This window comes from Ammospiza caudacuta, chromosome 1 (genome assembly GCF_027887145.1).
Source record: "Ammospiza caudacuta isolate bAmmCau1 chromosome 1, bAmmCau1.pri, whole genome shotgun sequence".
In the NCBI taxonomy this organism is placed as follows: Eukaryota; Metazoa; Chordata; class Aves; order Passeriformes; family Passerellidae; genus Ammospiza; species Ammospiza caudacuta.
The window spans coordinates 24,611,447-24,628,923 of NC_080593.1; the positions used below are offsets into that span (position 1 = coordinate 24,611,447).

The window sequence follows — 17,477 nt, forward strand, 5'->3', positions numbered from 1 at the left end:
TGGAGAGGATATTATGAGTAAAATGGAGTCTGAAACAGAAGGTACAGACCACATCTTAGAGGCACTTCTAATACGCATGCAGGAAAGATCTTGTACAACCTCAGGATCCAGAGTCTCAGGCTCTCTCCTGAATGTGGGCACTTCTGTGTGGGAACTGAACTAAGTTTAGCCAATTTTTCTCAAATGTTCTTTTGGAATCTTTTGCGCAAATAGTCTAATGGCTGAAGTACTGGTCCACAGAGAGGGAGACCTGAATGAAAGGCAGTCCTGCAGCTGAGGGTCTCAGCTTCTCAGTCTGTTGTCCCCAGGTGCTCCAATGAAGAGCCATGAGCATGAACCTGCTCCAAGACTCCTTCTTGAAAACTATGACACTCTACAGAAAAGAGATCAAGTCTTGTGAAGAAAGGACACAAAAGACAAGACCTTGTGATTTGGTGCCCATTGTCTGTCTCAGGGGTGTAACTTGCTGTAAAGATCTGTTGGGTTGGTCTCAGGGTGTTTCCACAGGAAGTGGATATTGTCCTTGCCACACAAGCTCACTTTCCAAGCACAGGATTCCTGAGCAAACAGATTTCCTTCAATCCATCCTGTCCAATGCCTACTTCCACTAGAAAGGGAAACGCTCCTTCACTCCTTCATTGAATGGAGGTCAGACTGGGTCTGATGTTGGAAATTTGCTACTTGCTGTGTGAATTCTGTAATTAGGGACAGCTTGATTTATGAAGAACAGAAATAACAATCAATCTGGCTGCTATTGTAAATGGGATTCAGCAAAATGTGTATGGGTTTGATTCAGCCTGGAAACTCCTCATCTTTCAAATAAGCAATAACCTCAAGAAAATCAATTTTAGCTAATGGTGCTGGATAATTAACTCACAGCTATAGTTTGTTTCTTTCATTTCCAGTTGCACACATGCATTTTGGGTTAAGCTGGTTGAAAATTTTCAGATTTATGCACCCTCCCTCCCAAATGTTTAATTTCATAGATTTTAACTGCAATTGATGCATTGTGGCAATGTCAAATTTAGCACAGTGTGCCATCAAGCACCACCTAGAAGCAGCGTGTCCTGAGCAAGGAACACCTAATTGTGTCTCTCTTCAAACAGTACTCTTTGCAGAGTTAAACTTGTGTCCAATATTTCCTCAGATCTATTCAGAAATACTTGCATTGATTTTTTATTTTTCCTTTCAAATATTCTTCAATTACTTATCTCAGTGTACTTCCAGCATTTGTATGAATAATTCAGCTAAGAACTGAAACTCAGAGACTGAAAGAACATTATTTCTGCTAGTCTTCTTTCATAAAATTATATTTTTCAATAAAAACTGAACAAAGAGCATACTGATACATATTTCAAGCACATAAGCATCTTATCTTCATTATAAAAAACTTAAAATGAGGTGCTAAGAATATCTTGATATTGTAATTCAGAAGCTGACATTTTCATAATCTAGGTTCCATAAATCCATGGGTTATATTTACCTAAATATAAATACATATAAAATATTTTTAAAAGTAAAATATGTTAATTATGGAACCCAAAAGCTTAATGTGTTTTAATTTCAGCCAAACTTTCTGAGATTTTACAGAGCTGCAGAAATGCCACTGGACTGAGCACATCCACTCAATGGCACAAATGTTCTGAAGACATCCTTTGGAAGAAAAAATGATAAAAAGAAATACTTTACCAGTTGGATCAAAGTCTGGAAAATAATCTGGACAGTTCTGAGCAGTGAGCCTTCCAGCAGGTGTGTCATCCCAGCACAACCAGCCATCCCATGTTCGGTTGCAGAACAGACCTGGACATTTAAGAAGATTGCAAGAGTTAATTCCACAAAATGAGTTAATTCCTTCCTGAACCACTCTGTTCTAGCCTCTCGAGGATTATTGCTGCCTGCAGACAAGCAAACTTTCTTTTTGTAATATATCCATTTATTATTGTAACACTTAGAGTGGCATCCAGGTACTAGAAGGTACTTGTTTTTTACTGACCTGATGTTAGGGGTGTTCATTTTACCAGAAAGTTACATTTTAGAGCATGTTGAGCTGAACTTTGAGTGTAGCATCCAATCCTACAAATTTTTCTTCTTGAATCTCTTTCTGTCAGCTGTAAGCTTGTACACTAGTGGTGCCCAAGGACCTGTGAGACATCCACTTTTCATTTCACCTTTTGCTGCTCAGTAGGTCTGACAGGCATTAAAAATGTAAGTTAGGAAGCATTTGTGGGGTCATGCCAGCCAAAAGCAGCATTAGCAGAGACAGGTCCCTGCCAGGCTGTTGCCTGGTTCAGCACCGGAGGTTGGTGACGTGACTACAAACGCAGAGAAGCAGGTGCAAGACAGATCGGTAGCAGGCAGATTCTGCCTGCTGGTGTTGTCTGGGTAGGCACGCTGTGATCCTCTCCTCAGCATGCCCCTTCTGGGAAGGTGATGCTGTTGAGGCTGTGGGATGTTGCAAGCCCCAAAACAGCAGAACACAGCTCATTGCTGATCCCCGAGGACCATGCATGCCATGGTCCTCAGAAATTGTGCTCCAAGGCTGCTAGCTGTAACGTGTAACATGACTCATTGTGGATTTATACAAGAAACACATTAAACCCTCCCTACACTTCCTGGTCATTTTCCATTCAAAACCAGTTTGTGTTGGGGAAAAAGTATTTATCACCAGGATCATCAGGTTAAAGTGAAATAGAATGAGAAGATACATTTTAGCTTTTTTTTCACTCTGGGCCTGAGGAAGTATTAAAATGATGGCTGTTTTTGAAAGAATTGTAATAGAAAGCACCTAATAACCACTGCAAGTTATTAACATATAAGAGCTAGTTCCTTCTAGAGCTTTTGAAACTATCCACAGATAAACTTTCTAACTGAAGCAAGAAAGCTGTAAAAAGATATGTGAATTGTTCCAACTTGCACCCATAACTGTTTGTAAGTCAAGTAGTTGTTGATTAAAAATAAAAAGCATCAAATTTAAAACCGAATTTTCCCCAGATTAGATCTTGTTCAGAAAAGAAATTTTTATGCACACCTTTTCTTCATTAGCTAAGATTTTATGCACATATATTTTTCAGTTATCAAGTTAAATGTGCAAATGTTACTTGTTCACTTAATTATCAAATCATATCAGCAGTTTGTTATCTTTTCTTCAGGCATTGTCATATTCTTCAGGCATTGTCAAAATCTAACTCTTTTTTGAGTCTTACATATCCCAGTAAAATTTTTAAGATAAGAGCTGTAGAAATATATTTATTCTTGTCTTACAAAAAATCCCCCATTTTCTATATTTTTTTTAAATTTTTAAAGCATATTTTCGCTTTAAACTGTCCTCAGTATCTGTTGTTTGTTTGCAGAAGTCTCACACTTCCTGTGATATATTTTTCTCTAGCTCCTCATATCTTCATTCATATCTACTGCGAAAAAAAGTGACCAGAACTTTTAGTCCCAAACAGAAATGCTCTTTTAAGTGTAATTGCAGCACCACTATTATTTGTCATTTCCCTTTTTATTCATCTTCATGTATGCCTTCTATTCAATAAAGATATTTTAAAAACCTCTTTTATAAGTCTCGGTGTTTTATAAACCTCTTTTTCCTATTGTTGCTGCTGAATATAGAATATGTGGAACTTTTGCTGGTACAGAGCACAGCACCCAGCAGTCAATACAGAAATGGCAAAAAATTGAAACACTGAGTGGAGCAAACAGAACAACATTTATATTTAGGATTCACAATCAGTTATGACTTTACTGAGAGGTTCAGGAAAATGTTATTCCCCAAGCAAGAACAAGAGAGATTCAAGCAGCAAAGCACTGAGCCAGAAATGTAGGTGACAGAGGAAGGAAAAGCTGTTCATTCCCTGGGCTCCTTCCAGCCTTTTTCCTTTCTTTGCCCTTAGGAGGATGCTAAGTAAGTGTGAGTTTGATTACTGCTTGTGGAAAGGAAACTGCACCCTGTGGAAGACCATGGGTTGTATAGAGAAGAAAATATTTCTTCATAGTTATATAACCACACATGGCAAAATACAAAATCTTAAAAAACCCTTTTTACCTTTTTTCTTGTATGGAGGAGCTCTGTTCATCCTCTCATAACATTTGAACTGCGAATCTATTATCTTCTGCCGTATGACTGAATTTTCAGTTACTACAGGCTCTAATGTAGGATCAGTATAATTTACAGCAGAAGAAAGACTTGGAACAATTCTCTGTATGGAAAGAAAAAGCTGTTAGTACAACTGGATAAACAAAGAGGATTAAATTTACAAAAAGTGAGGACCAGAAATTTCTATTACTCATTCTTGAAAGGCCTTTTATTTGCACATATGTTTATCATTATGATGGGCCTTGTACTACTTACAAAGTAAATGCTGAATTTTATTAGTTTACCTCATGAAAACTTAATATTTTAACCAAGCCATTTTTCTTGGTGAAGAGACGGTCATTAAGTACTTGATAAAATCATCAAAATATTTTCATTTAATTTAGTGTTTGTGAGAAAATTTTCTGTTAAACCCATGTATTTCTCTTCACTTGTGCTGATTTAACTCTAGACAGTGTAGACAAAATACTTCAGGGCCACAACCTTTGCTTTGAGCTTCTGCAACAGTTAAGGCCAAAGAAGGCAGAGTTTAAACATCAATACCTGACTTTAGCTCTTAGTTAAGTACCTAAGCAGACCCCCTAAATTTGATAGTCTAAATAGCAAGGTCCTCTTTGATATAGTGGCGTCTTCTGAATTATCCCATTCTGAACTGCCTTCCTGTTAAAGGAAAGGATCACTGCCTTTGCAAGGCAAAGATCTCAGCTAGAGAGGTCAGTTATGCTCTTTTGCCCTTTTAACTTCCATCCATCCATCCATCCATCCATCCATCCATCCATCCATCCATCCATCCATCCATCCATCCATCCATCCCTCCACCCCTCCTTCCCTCCCCTCCTTGTACAGCCGAGGTCTGTGAGCGGAAATGAAAGTGTGGAGCTTTAGTTTGTTCTGTTCTGCCTCAATCCTGGATCGTGACTCTTCTTTGCTTGAAGTTGATAGTAAAAGATGAGTTCCTCTGCTTCCCCACTCAAAAGCAACATTGCTGTAGCACTTTCCTAGCATGACTCTCTGTTTTCCCCTATACTAAATGGTACTAAAGCCATCACAAACACATTCAGATTCATTTGCAGGCTGCTTCAAAATCTAGGACTCTCATAAACACACAAACTTGACCTTTTTTAGCAGCAAATGCTAATACAGAGATCTTTAGGCATGCATTTGTAGTTGTTTGAACTTAAAACATGACAGATTTGAAAGTCCAAATATGTGTTTATTTCTTACATTTTGCTGCCCCTTTTTTATGTCACATCACAGGCAACTTTATTCCATCAATACATTACTTTTCCCCCCTATTTTCATGCTAAATCACCTTTGTAAATACATGGCAAAACCAGTGTTTGACTCCATTGAAAAAAAAAGCCATTACTTCTATCCTGGTACTTCTGTACCACACCATGTAAGTTTAATCTTTTTATACTCTAATATCAAATCAATTATGTTTTTATAATTTCATCTCATCTCTTTTGAGATGTTTTCAACTGTATACACCTGCTAGCTGGAGGACATGGAGGCAGTCAATCATGTTGTACTTAACTGGGTGCTTGAAATAAAGTAGGAGGAATAAGAATGAAAATATTTTCTGGCAGAGATAATTTTATATAAATTTTAGATGTATGCATACATCACCCTCTTCCTCTCCCCCCAAGATATATTTGAACAATGAAGCCATTTGGAACATTTCATCTGGCCATCCAAATGAAAAATTAAGTATCTAGAAAGTCAGAACAGGAAATACAGAAGCAAAGCCAAACATAACAAAAGATCCTTTAGCTTTAAAAAGACCAAGGGGAGCAGCTGGAGTCCTCAAGAATAATTTAAAAACCAGCCAAGCAAAATCTTAAATCCAGCACAGGGAAGTGCAGATGAGGTTCTTCAGACAGCCTCAGCTTTGTCTTAGCCTTTCGTGTCCATGTCCATGACACAGGCTCTGGTGCTTCTCTGAAGTTATAAGTAGATACTGCATATTAATTTTTTCCATTCTTATTTTGAATAATACCTCAGTTCCAAACTGTTTGTACTCAAGACAGAAATAACAGTTTCATCACAGGATGCTAGGAGGACTTCTGTGGCAATGTCTTTCTTGATAATTTCTTTGCAATTCTGGGCCAGTTTGGGAACACATCCATGTGTGGGATGATGGTTTTGAGGGGTGAAACACAATTTAGACACTGAAGTCACAGTACTCTTATAGTTTTGTTACTTGCAGTGTGTAATTCCTGAAGAAGTTGGCACAGTTGGGTACAGTTTAATGAGGATATTCTGATCCTTGGAGGTAGAGAGTACCTGTGATGGTGGATGGATTATATGTCTTGCATTGTGTACAAAATTATGTAGGAGTGTTCAGCCATATAACCAGGAGGCCCATTTCTACTGCCCCTGCACAAGGCAATTGTGGAGCAGCTGAAGTTGCCAGTGAAATTTCTACTGCCCACATTTAGGCCAGCAATTCACTCAGACAGATAAAAATGTGGATGAGTTGTGTCACTAAAACTCATCAGTGGAAATCACTTAATGGCCTCCAGTAAAATGAAAGCAAGTTTGGATAAAAGTTGGAATAATAACACTAGATTTATTATGGTCTCTGTTCTAGGGTTACTTTATGATCCTCGTATCCCAATTCTCTTCTCAGTTTATGCTGGATATTATATTCTGTGCCTTCAAGACTGGCTCTGACAGCAAAGGTGGGGAGGAGAAGCACAGTTTTTGGTACCAGCCTCCCTCACTCCTCCATGTTCGGCTGGACTGTGTTGTCTGGGCATGGATGGGGCAAAACACCACACTCCTTTTGCTTTTTAGTTAGTTAGTTAGTTTAGCTGGCTGAGGCAGTCTGAGCTTTCCCTGGACTGTTTTTCTTTCCCTTTTCTTGGAACCATTTGGACCCGCTCCAGACCGGGACCCAGGGAAACACCGAGAGCACTTTGCAGAGTGCTGGGGCCCACTCTGCAGCCTTTCCCAGTGCTGGAGGGATTGATAACAGAGCGACCACCCACCGGGGAGACTTTCTGAATTTGTCATCTCTTCAGAGCAGTGAATGAGTTTTGTCATCTGGTATTGTTCATTTTGTGTGCTGGGGGGTGCTTTGCCTGTTAAATAAACAGGTTCTTTCCACTTTCCTCTGAGGAATCCTTACCGAACTGGTTGAGGGGAAGGGCCGTGTGGGTTTGCTCTCTGGAGGGGTCCCCTTTGGATGTTTCTCCCAAATTTGCCCTAAACCAATAGAGTCTCTAAAATTATTTTTATTCTTTTTTTTTCTCCTTTTTCTTTTTCTTTCTACCAAACACAATGACTCAGATCTTCAAAGGTAATTGCCCAAAAATCTTTCTGGGCACTTTTTATGTAATTGAATAGTTTGTGTGGGAAATCAAATTAAGGGGTTATACATAGGTATGTCATCTGATATGCCCTTTAAATCTACTCTTTCCTTTGATTGCTATTCCTCATTTTTGTTTGCCTAGATATGAAAAGCTGGCCTTGGAAGCTTGAACACAATTTTCTTCTCCATATAAATCAGATTACCTCTTCAGCAGATTAATTAAATTTTGTGGCTTGCTGGAGGTGGAGAAGTTCATATCCCTGCTTCAAATACAGGGGTTTTTACCATCCAGAAGAGAATCCCATGTCCACCACTCAGAATTTAATCCCATGTCCACCACCCTGACCTCACAAAGTCAGTCCAGTGGCCTGATGATCCAGCCTTTATATACCTGCAGTCAGACAAGAATTTTGATGCAGTTTGTGATGCCAGATGTTATTACTTGTTTTAGTCTCCCTCACTCCTTACTGTAGTAGTCAGAAAAAGGCAAATGGGGCAGGAAGACATCTCTGGGTCATTATTCTCTTTTCAGAAATAGCAGGAGCTTTGCTATGGTTACCTGGGAGAGAAAATTTATATTCCCATTGTGTTAATGGGAGAGGTTGAGAATGTCCCATGAATATCTGTGTATCAGTGTGTATCAGCTCTCATGGAATTCACTATTTCGACTCACCTCTTCTACTATGTTTTCATTGTGATGTCAATGTATTTTAGAAATGAAGACTTAAAAGACACATTTGTAGACAAAAAACCAAGGTCAATTAATCTTTGCCTGACCACTACCTACAAATATTTAACCTATAAAATATGGAACAATTTTTAAGTGTTCATAGTTCATTAATGCACATTAAAAAGCCTTCCCATCCATTCATCAGATACTTCAGATGGAAATATAGATGATGTTAATACAATAAAGGAATGCCTCATTCATTTATAAACATTCTTTATTAAGGAGAAATAAATAATTCACAATAATCAATGTGATCATTGCTTAAAAATGCACTGAATTCTTCAGAAGAAAACAGTTTAAGTGATGTCCCATGCAGCAGTTTAGCAGCCGTACATATGATGTCACTCCTAAAAGTCCAAGTAAATGACGTCATACATACGACCACCAAGCCACCACGTGACAAATGACTGACATAAGAGAGTGAATTATCATTACAAAGAGAAATAACAGGCTGCTGGGAATGCTGAAGTTCACTTTATACCTGGAATGAATAAAAGATTCCCATAAAGCAATTTGGCTTCATTATTAAACTATACAGGAATGAACAAACAATGCCCTGGTTTCTGTAAGAGTAACTGCTGTGAACCTGTGCCAGGCTGTGCCTGTTTCTGCAAGGGAGAATCCAGATAAAGTGAGCATAAAAGTATTTCATTTTTGCTTCCCCATAAAATATTGGACACGATGAACAAGCATCCCCAAATATTTTTCTTCTGCCATCAAGGAGCTTGCAGGACACTAACAATAACTGTATATGACATTCAGGAAAAGAAGGCATTTGAAGCTGTCTTTCCCCCCCCCCCCCCCACTTCCACTAAATATAATAATTTAGCAAGAATTATTGGTGAGCTCAGGCTAGCAGAAATTCTGGGTGCTCTAACTGTTTTTTATTGATTTCAACAGCTCAATCATTCATTTGGTATTATTCTTTTAAAACTGCTGTGTGCAGTCATCTCCTTGTGGATCACTAAACTCCTGTTCTTCAATACATCACATTTTAGAGGAGGAGCTCAGCATGATTTAGATGAGTTGCAGAGCCCCTCTCATATTTTGATTATGTTTGAACTACTTTTCACAACTGCTAGCATTGGGACAGATAAGAAAACAACTGTGATACCTTAGGAAGGTTATTAGCATATGATGTTCAGTAAACATAATCATTTCTATCCATCAGAAGTGTGCTAGGAAGCAGCAGGCAATTTCTTTGGGGAAACACTACAACATGACATGTTTTACTTAATCACTGAATGTTAGAATTTTCCCATACTCTATCGCTGTTGGAGCAGGATGGTAATTATCTCAGTGAGATCCCATATGACTAACGTGGTAGAATTTGGCAGCTGTTTAAACAAGCATGAGATTATCAGGTGCTGTTGATGAAGACAAGGCTGTTGTAGTGAAAAGCAAGTCACAGATCTTACAGTTCTTTTCCATTTCTACAAGATTTGTTTATAGAAGAAGCTTTACTTTCATTTTAGCCTGATAAAAACTGTGGGCTAATCCAGAATACTTCATGGATATCTTCTTGCAGCCTTGATTATCCTCTTGTGAGAGGCCTCTTTACTGCAATCAGCTGCATAGCAACAGCCTTGTTTTTAAAAAAAGAAAAGATAGTCAAAATGTCCTGATCATCCCTGAAACTGGGTGAATAGAACAGAATGCAGCATTCCTATTTCTTGGGAAAATATGAGCAGCTTGACTCCCAAATTCTCACACTAATTCTTACCACTTTAATATATCAGCAGTTTGCTTTCCAGAGCTTCCCTTGTGTGAGAACAGATCCTGAACTTCTGAGTGCACATACAGCATGAAGCAACCCATAAATATTTACACAGGGAGGTGTGCATGCAAAACAGCAGCTTCCAAAGGCATGGTCTAAGGTGATGAGACCCAGGGGGATCTCACCATCCAAGGCTGGGGAAGACTCTGGGCTGCCTGAGAAGAGGGCTTAGAAGAAGAGAGACAAAGGAGGCTGTGACAGATCTTCAGCAGCTCTTCCAGCCCACGGGAGATCTGCTCTGGACCAGATGCTGGAAGAGATGCTGTCTAAGCAGGAAAAGGATTGTTCTCACAGTACCTGCACAGACATGGGAGCCACTGAGAGCCACTGAGCTGAGCAGGAGCAGGAGCCCAGTGGAGTTTGTGGTCACACCATTCCACCAGTGTGTGTTGCACTCCCAGCTGTGAGGATCAAACAGAGGCACCATGGGCAGCTCCCCCATCATGGTGGCAAGTGCTTGACTAATGGTTCTGGAGACTTGAACATACCCCACCACTGAATTCCAAAATACACCAGTTTATGCAGTTACCAAAAATTACATTTAGGTTTTCATATAATTAATTTTCAATGTTTTGTGGACAGGAATCATTCATGAGTATTTCAGGTGTTGGAAAGAAGTATCAGACTCTGCATACATTTGTGACTGAGGCTTGGTAACAACTTAACAGATTTGGACCCAGTGAATGTGCACAATTTGCTTTTTGCCTAAATGAATTTATTTTAGAATAGAATATTTTCAATTAGGTCTAGTGGGCCTAATTGAAAATAGTGTGGCCTTCAGCTGCAGCATCCATTTAGTCCTTACTCTGCATGTTGTGGTTGGCTCAGGACGCAAAATTGGAGTATGTGGGATAAACTACTTCATCAATCCTCATTTCCAGGGCCATTTGTAGGCACAGTTCTTACTTGAGAAAATAAAGCAGAAAATAGAAATCTCTTCCATCAATATCCTGAAAAATTGATTGGTCACACAGGAAAGAGACCCAAACCTTCTTCTTCTTCCTCATTCTCAGAAGTTTGATGCTCCTGGGCACACTGTGCTGATGCTCCATTTTTCTTGTGAAGAGAAATGTGCACTGAGGACATGAACTAATTGCTCCAGCATTCCAGGGCTTATGTACTTGAAAAAACAAATCTCAGTCACATTCTTTGGCTCTTAACAATTGCAAAAAACTAGAGAGCATCAGTCTAAAGTGAACTATAACATAAACAATTATAAGAATTGAACAATTCTTATAGAACAATTAAATTTTCTCATTTTTATAGTAGAAGACCATACGGTGATGCATTATCGGGCATCCAAAAGCAAGGGAATACATCAAAGAGGAAAACAATAAGGAATTGCTTGTACTTCTAAATTAGGTTTTGGAACAACTGACGCTTCAGGTTTCTTTGGCAAATATGGGTTATTATGGATCTGCTGTACACGGAATTGCTATCAATTCTGTGTAAAAAATTACACACATTAAGAGATGGTTTCTATCAGAAGGTACCAAAAGCCCTAAGTGACAAGTCTAAAAGAGATGATGGAAAGGAAGTGTCTGTGAAACCAAGTAAGCAATTTTTTGTCTGTGAGAGAATATTGAAGGAGAGATACGAGAAGAATCTGGGGAGTCTTCTGCAAAGCACTAACTGTATAGAGGGCAGGGTGTGCTCCAGCTCTGAGATTGTGTTAGGGAATCACAGCTACACTAAGAAAAGAGATTTCAGGTAGAAGTCTCCCCTACTCAATAGGGGAGACCACCACAGGGGAAACACCAGAACCTACAGTGGGGCAAACAGCACAGAGGAGAAAACAAGGATCTCAAAATGTTGTGTTGCTTTGCAACAGCTCACAGTGATCAACTGGGAGTTCAGGTCACAAATGATAGGATAACAGAAAACCATGAAAGTCATCAAAGAAGGGAGATCTAGAGGGTGTCTTGTGGGGTGGGTAGAGCTGAGGATGAGAGATCACTCCTGTCTATGTCACAAATCATCTTAGTTACTGTATTTACTGTATTATTAATTACAGATAGTGGCTGATATGTCTCACAGTTCTTGGAAAAAAGGAATGATTTGAAGAACCAACAGATTGGGAACCAACAGAGCCTTTTTGAAAGAGAGACACCCTTTATTCATTACAAACCATAAATAAAATGCAAAAAATGAACTGCTTCTACCATCTGCAGATGGGGAAGTTTTCGGAAAAATGAATGAGGCAAAATATTTTTCATATTTGATCTCACAGCAGTTTCTGGATAAGTTTCATGATGGAAAGAAAAGCTTGTTCATGGTCTACTTCTGTGACTGTGGCTTCTTCCCTACCAAAAGGGAAATTAACCTAAGAGATGTCAAAGTAGAGCACAGTATGCCCACTGCAGTGGGAAGGGAGGCGCACTCAGAGATTGGAAGCTTGAAAATGTAAGTTAAGTTATCCATTGAGGTGAGAATATGAAGTGCTCTTTGGTGCAAAGATATTTAAAATTAATGCAGATGCAGATCTCACTGAAGAGTTTTTAAAAGAATTCCTCCCCCTGGAGTGCTAACATTGCACACATGCTGTCATGGGTGAGAGATTTAAAAGATCTGGGGACAACAGGGCAAGGATCAATCCTCCAGGGCTGACCTACAAACCAATGCTGTAGGTCAAAGCACCTCAAGTGCTCACAAGTGTTGTTGACAATTTTAGTTATCAGAATATTTACAGTCCTGTCACTTGACTGGGACCAAAATAAGCTGGATCTATTTCTTCATTTGGCATTGGCGTTTTATAGGAAGAATTGTTTGTCAAGACCCCTATCAAGCGATGCAGATCAGATGGGATTCAAGCCAGAAGAAAGCTGGTCTCTCTCAGGAACTTTGTTACAGACATTTCTGACCATGGGTGATTTCATAGCCAGTGCATTGTCACATGCACCCTTGTAGGACAGGTAGAACTGCCAACCCAAATGGTCACATATGCCAGAATACTCTAGTGTACCTCAGAATAGAAGACTGCTCTCACACATGGAGATGATTCCTCAAATCATTAACTAATTATGGACAAATTCTTTTGGGACAAAGTTAGCAAAAAGGTATTAACTCTCTTCAATTATTTCTCCATCTCTTCAGCTCTTCTTTGATGGAGGGTCCTAATCCTGAACCATGAATTCAGTATTTTACTAAGTAATGTGTTCTTTGCTGTTCTCCTGGATTCTCCATGATCTCATTTAATTGCTTTCTTTTAACCTCCTTCTATCCATCATTCTCTTACTGTTCTCTACTTTCCTTTCCTTTTTTGTCTATATGAATTTAAGTGGCAAACAGCATTGTGGACTAGGCTGGGAGGAGAGGTACAACCCAATAAGTGAACCAGGTAGGGCAGTTGCTTATACGCTCTGACATATTTTCTAGAGCATATGAGTTTCTTTTGCTTCTACAACACAGTATTTGATGAGGAGTTGCACAGAAATATTTCACATTCAGATGTTAATGAAGAAGATGAGAGGCAGAGAGGCAAGAGGACCTAACCAAGAAAACACAAGAAGAAGAAGAAGAAGAAGAAGAAGAAGAAGAAGAAGAAGAAGAAGAAGAAGAAGAAGAAGAAGAAGAAGAAGAAGAAGAAGAAGAAGAAGAAGAAAAGTCTTATTTGGGAGCGCAGATCTAGAGTTAGGTGGGGACTAAGGTGGCAGGCATCATGCAAATTACTCATACCACACCAGGGTAGTGAGGTGCTTGTTCCCAGTAACAGCATTCAGACATATGTAACTTAGGCTCTGGGCACTATTCTTAATTCTGACTGCCTGTAATGTCTATGATTTTCTGATGATCAATAGTAATTTGAGGTTTCACATGTACAGTTCAGCAAAAGGATTCAATTTATGTGAGAAGCATTTAGTCAGGCACTATATTTTTAGAACCACAATTACTCAACAATGTTGCATACATTTAAATAAATGTAATGCTGATTCAAAACAGTTGAAAACAGCATTTGAACTGATAAACAGATTTATAAGATTATTTTTCATTTTGGCTGCCTTCCCAATATCAGATCAGCTACAAACAGTGAAAATGCATTGCTACTTAAGTCAGCTTGTCTCAAGAACAACACTAAGGGCAGTTTTCAAACACACATATTCCCATGATATATTGTAGCCTGTAAAACACAGAAATGAAAAAGTCATATGCACAACCCTCTTCAGACTTGCAATTCTGTCTCACCAAGAAACAATGTTTTCAAGTTCAAACTTTTATTAGATAATCTTATTAATCTTCTTTTGAAATATATTAGTAAGGAAACTCTTCCTTCACCTGTGTAGTACAACAAGTATAACTTGGTACTCATTTTTGTCAACATCACTACAAGTTTAAATACAGCAGTTGTCATGAGCAGTTCACTTTTCTTGTACTTACAGTTAGAAGGATGATGAGTAAGAAGCAACACTGGGTTGTTTTTTTCATTGTGGAGTCTTCTTCGAGAGACACTTTGTAGATGACCCTTCTGGGAATTAAACAACAAAAATAAAAGCATTATTGGACTTTTCCGATAAATTCCTTGTCTTTGTGTATGAGCACATTTTTAGAATTAATCTAGACTCTGTGTGTGTGGTTTTTGGAGCACCCCCAGCCTTACATGTGCTCAAGTTTGGTCTAATTGAATGTTGGTTCACTTTAAATTTAGTCTCCTTTGTGGATCTCTGGTGGTGAGTACAGATGGTGTGGGGTACATCTCCATGTTACTGGGTCTCCAGTAGCAGACCCAGGTTAAACTCTGTGTCTTTGCCAGATGAGGCTACCTTGGTTGTCCTTTTTCAGCTGCTTCTAACCTAAGATAGAGCTGCAGACCAATGAACAATCTGGATATTTTAAACCTGACTTGCAAAACCCAGAAAGATCCAGTTTGCAAATAAGTGTAACAGCAGCTCAGAATCCATGTTTGTGGGGCTAGGGAAAGCCAGAGTTTGAGCAATCTCTAGCCAGGTGAACAAGGCGTGGGCAGGAAAAGAGAACCTGGGAGCAGCAGGGTGGGATTGCGCGCTCCGTGCTGCAGCTGGGTGGCTGGGCTGTGACAGACACACAGCAGTGCCAGCCTCAGGCCACCAGGCAGGACTGCTTCAGCACAGAGTGCTGGGGAGGCACAGCACAGACACGACTCCACAGGTTTGAAGGGAACTGCCTCAGCAGCTTTTTGGTTTTCTCGGTTCTTCCTACCATCAACACTCCTCCGGCCTATCTGGAAAAAGTATCCAGGGACCACCAGGTATAATCTTATTGCTTCACAGTTGTGGGAGTTCAAGCAAGCAAAGCTCTCTGCATTAACATATCATTTTAAATTTTACAAAAATGTAAGTTCTGTATTAAATGAGAAATGCAGCTTTTGTCAAAGCACATTGTGCTTTCTGATGTGTCACAGACCACTCGTGGTGTGTGTGCTGAGTAGCATAGGACATGTGGCTGTGATCACCTTCTGTCACAGTAACAATGTGAGTGCTCACACACCTTCATTATTCAGACAGCTTTAAAACTATGAGTTAGGTATTTTCTACCTGGACAAACAATCCTGTGAGCACCCTACACATTTGAAACCCATGACTTTAATGAGAAAAAGACACAGGGACTGGGATGCTTAGTCTAGTTGACATGCAGTGAATAATACAATGACTAGTGTAACATTTGTCTCAGCAACAGCATTGCAAGAGCTTTTCTCATCTTTAAATGGTCTGGAAGGGCATCCATTTTCAGAGAGGAAATGAAACATTGTCCTCATCTAAAGCAGAAATATGTAAGGTCAAAATGTAATAAAGGTGTGGCACTTCCACTTCAATGTAGCACATGTGATCCAGTCATATGCAGCACATGTTGCAGTCATGTATCACTGCGATTACATAAAACATAAAGTGATGGCAAAGAGGGCTCAGAGGGTTTCTCTCTAATAGGAAGTAGTCTTATTATTGTGTGAATCTTCCCAGGACTATGCTGCTGAGACAGAAGTAATGCAAGATGCAAATGATCCAGAAATAATATGCAGTTACACTGTGGGCCACAAACTTGCATTCGGTTATTCATGGTAGACAACTCAATTGAAGCAAAACCTGGACGTCTAGATCAGAGAAAAATGCCTGGAATTGTCTGCATATTTTCCATGCTCTTCCCTGCATTCTGTATTGGTTCAGACTGAAAATAAAGATTAATGAAGAACATATAAACAGTGTCTCTTGGACAGCTGTACAGTGAGTACGAGCACGAGCGTGGTGTTCATCCAGTTACACACTGTACTGCAAAGTGTTCTGCAGCATGGTGTAAAGCCAGTCTAGTGGGTGCTTCTGTTCTTGTTAGCATCATCACTTCTGCTGCATCTGTAGGGATTTTGTATCAAAAGGGAGCACTTTGTCTTAAAAACTGTCAACAGCTTTAAAATGCACAACAGTTCCTACCAATGCCACAGAGATTAACACAATACTGTGACCTAGCAAGCATAAGGTCACAGTATCAAAATTGGCTGAATTTACCTGCTATATGGCTGCTTTTCCTGTACTTTGTGCCAAGAGTGCCTGCAGCACCAGGCTGGGTTACAGCTGTAGATGCAGGTAAATCTTTTCCCTTGTGTTAATTAAAATGACTGCACCATATAATAATACATATGAGTAAATGAGTAAGAACTATTTCCCATACTTAATCTCAGCTAGTCTATTTATTTCCAGTCATTTTTGTTTTAGCCAGCTGTAACCACAGGAATGGTTGACATACCAGATAAAGTCCAGCACCTTTTTTTTTTTGTCTTTTTCACAGAAATCTTTTCATCTGGCAAAAATTTCAAGAATAGTTGAACAACAATATTTTAACTATAAAAACTATAAAGGTCCTGACAAAGAAAAATTTTTTTCTACTTTAAGACTGGCCCATAACACTACAGCACACAGGCTGGCATCAGTACTGGATCAAGGACGATGATCTAATTGAAATGAAAAGATACATGCAAATATAAAGTGCTGGTCAATGGGCAGGGCAGAAACAACAGGGAGGCAGAAAGATTCACAAGAGGAACCCCAGGAGATGGACCCTGTCAGCCTCCAGACAGAGGAACAAACCAACACATCCATGGCTCTGACCCCATCTCCAGAGATCCAGGTTCAGGTGAGACAAGCTGGGATGTGCAAAGCAGCATGCTCAAGTGCCTGCTGGTTTTGGTCTTTTGTGTTAGAGCGATCACCTTTTCACATGGACGCTACAACCCATGGGCAGCGTGCCTACAGCTAGAGGAGGGCTGGACAGCTCTGGAGCTGTGCTGTCAGGAACAGAGGGTGGAACCAGAAACGAGTCTGCTCCCCAGTGTGTGCTCACACCAACTCAAGCACACATGGGCTTCCATGGCAGTACCCACAGGAGGCTCCCCATGCCTTCTCCTGGCTGCTCAGGACCGCCTGACTTGTGCTAACTCCACAGCCACACCACAGGGCCACGCTATGAAGAGGTCAGGAAATTAGTTTTCAGCTGCACAATTTTAAAATCTATTTAAATGAGGTTTTAAATTTATTTTCTTTTTTACAGTTACAGATGGAGAAACAATATTTCAAGCTGTTTTAAGAACAGGTGTTTCAGA

General features: G+C 39.6%; 1 protein-coding gene across 1 annotated transcript in view; it reads right to left on the minus strand.

Moving 5' to 3' along the window:
* The window catches only part of CALCR (calcitonin receptor), a 150,386-nt gene that overhangs the window by 54,355 nt on the left and 78,554 nt on the right, over positions 1-17,477 (minus strand). The window contains exons 2-4 of the mRNA XM_058816392.1: positions 14,291-14,378; positions 4,046-4,199; positions 1,690-1,800 (exon numbers count right to left, since the gene is read on the minus strand). Of these exons, the coding sequence (XP_058672375.1) occupies positions 1,690-1,800; positions 4,046-4,199; positions 14,291-14,338 (313 nt within the window). The 5' untranslated portion in view covers positions 14,339-14,378. The remainder of the gene's footprint in view (positions 1-1,689; positions 1,801-4,045; positions 4,200-14,290; positions 14,379-17,477) is intronic.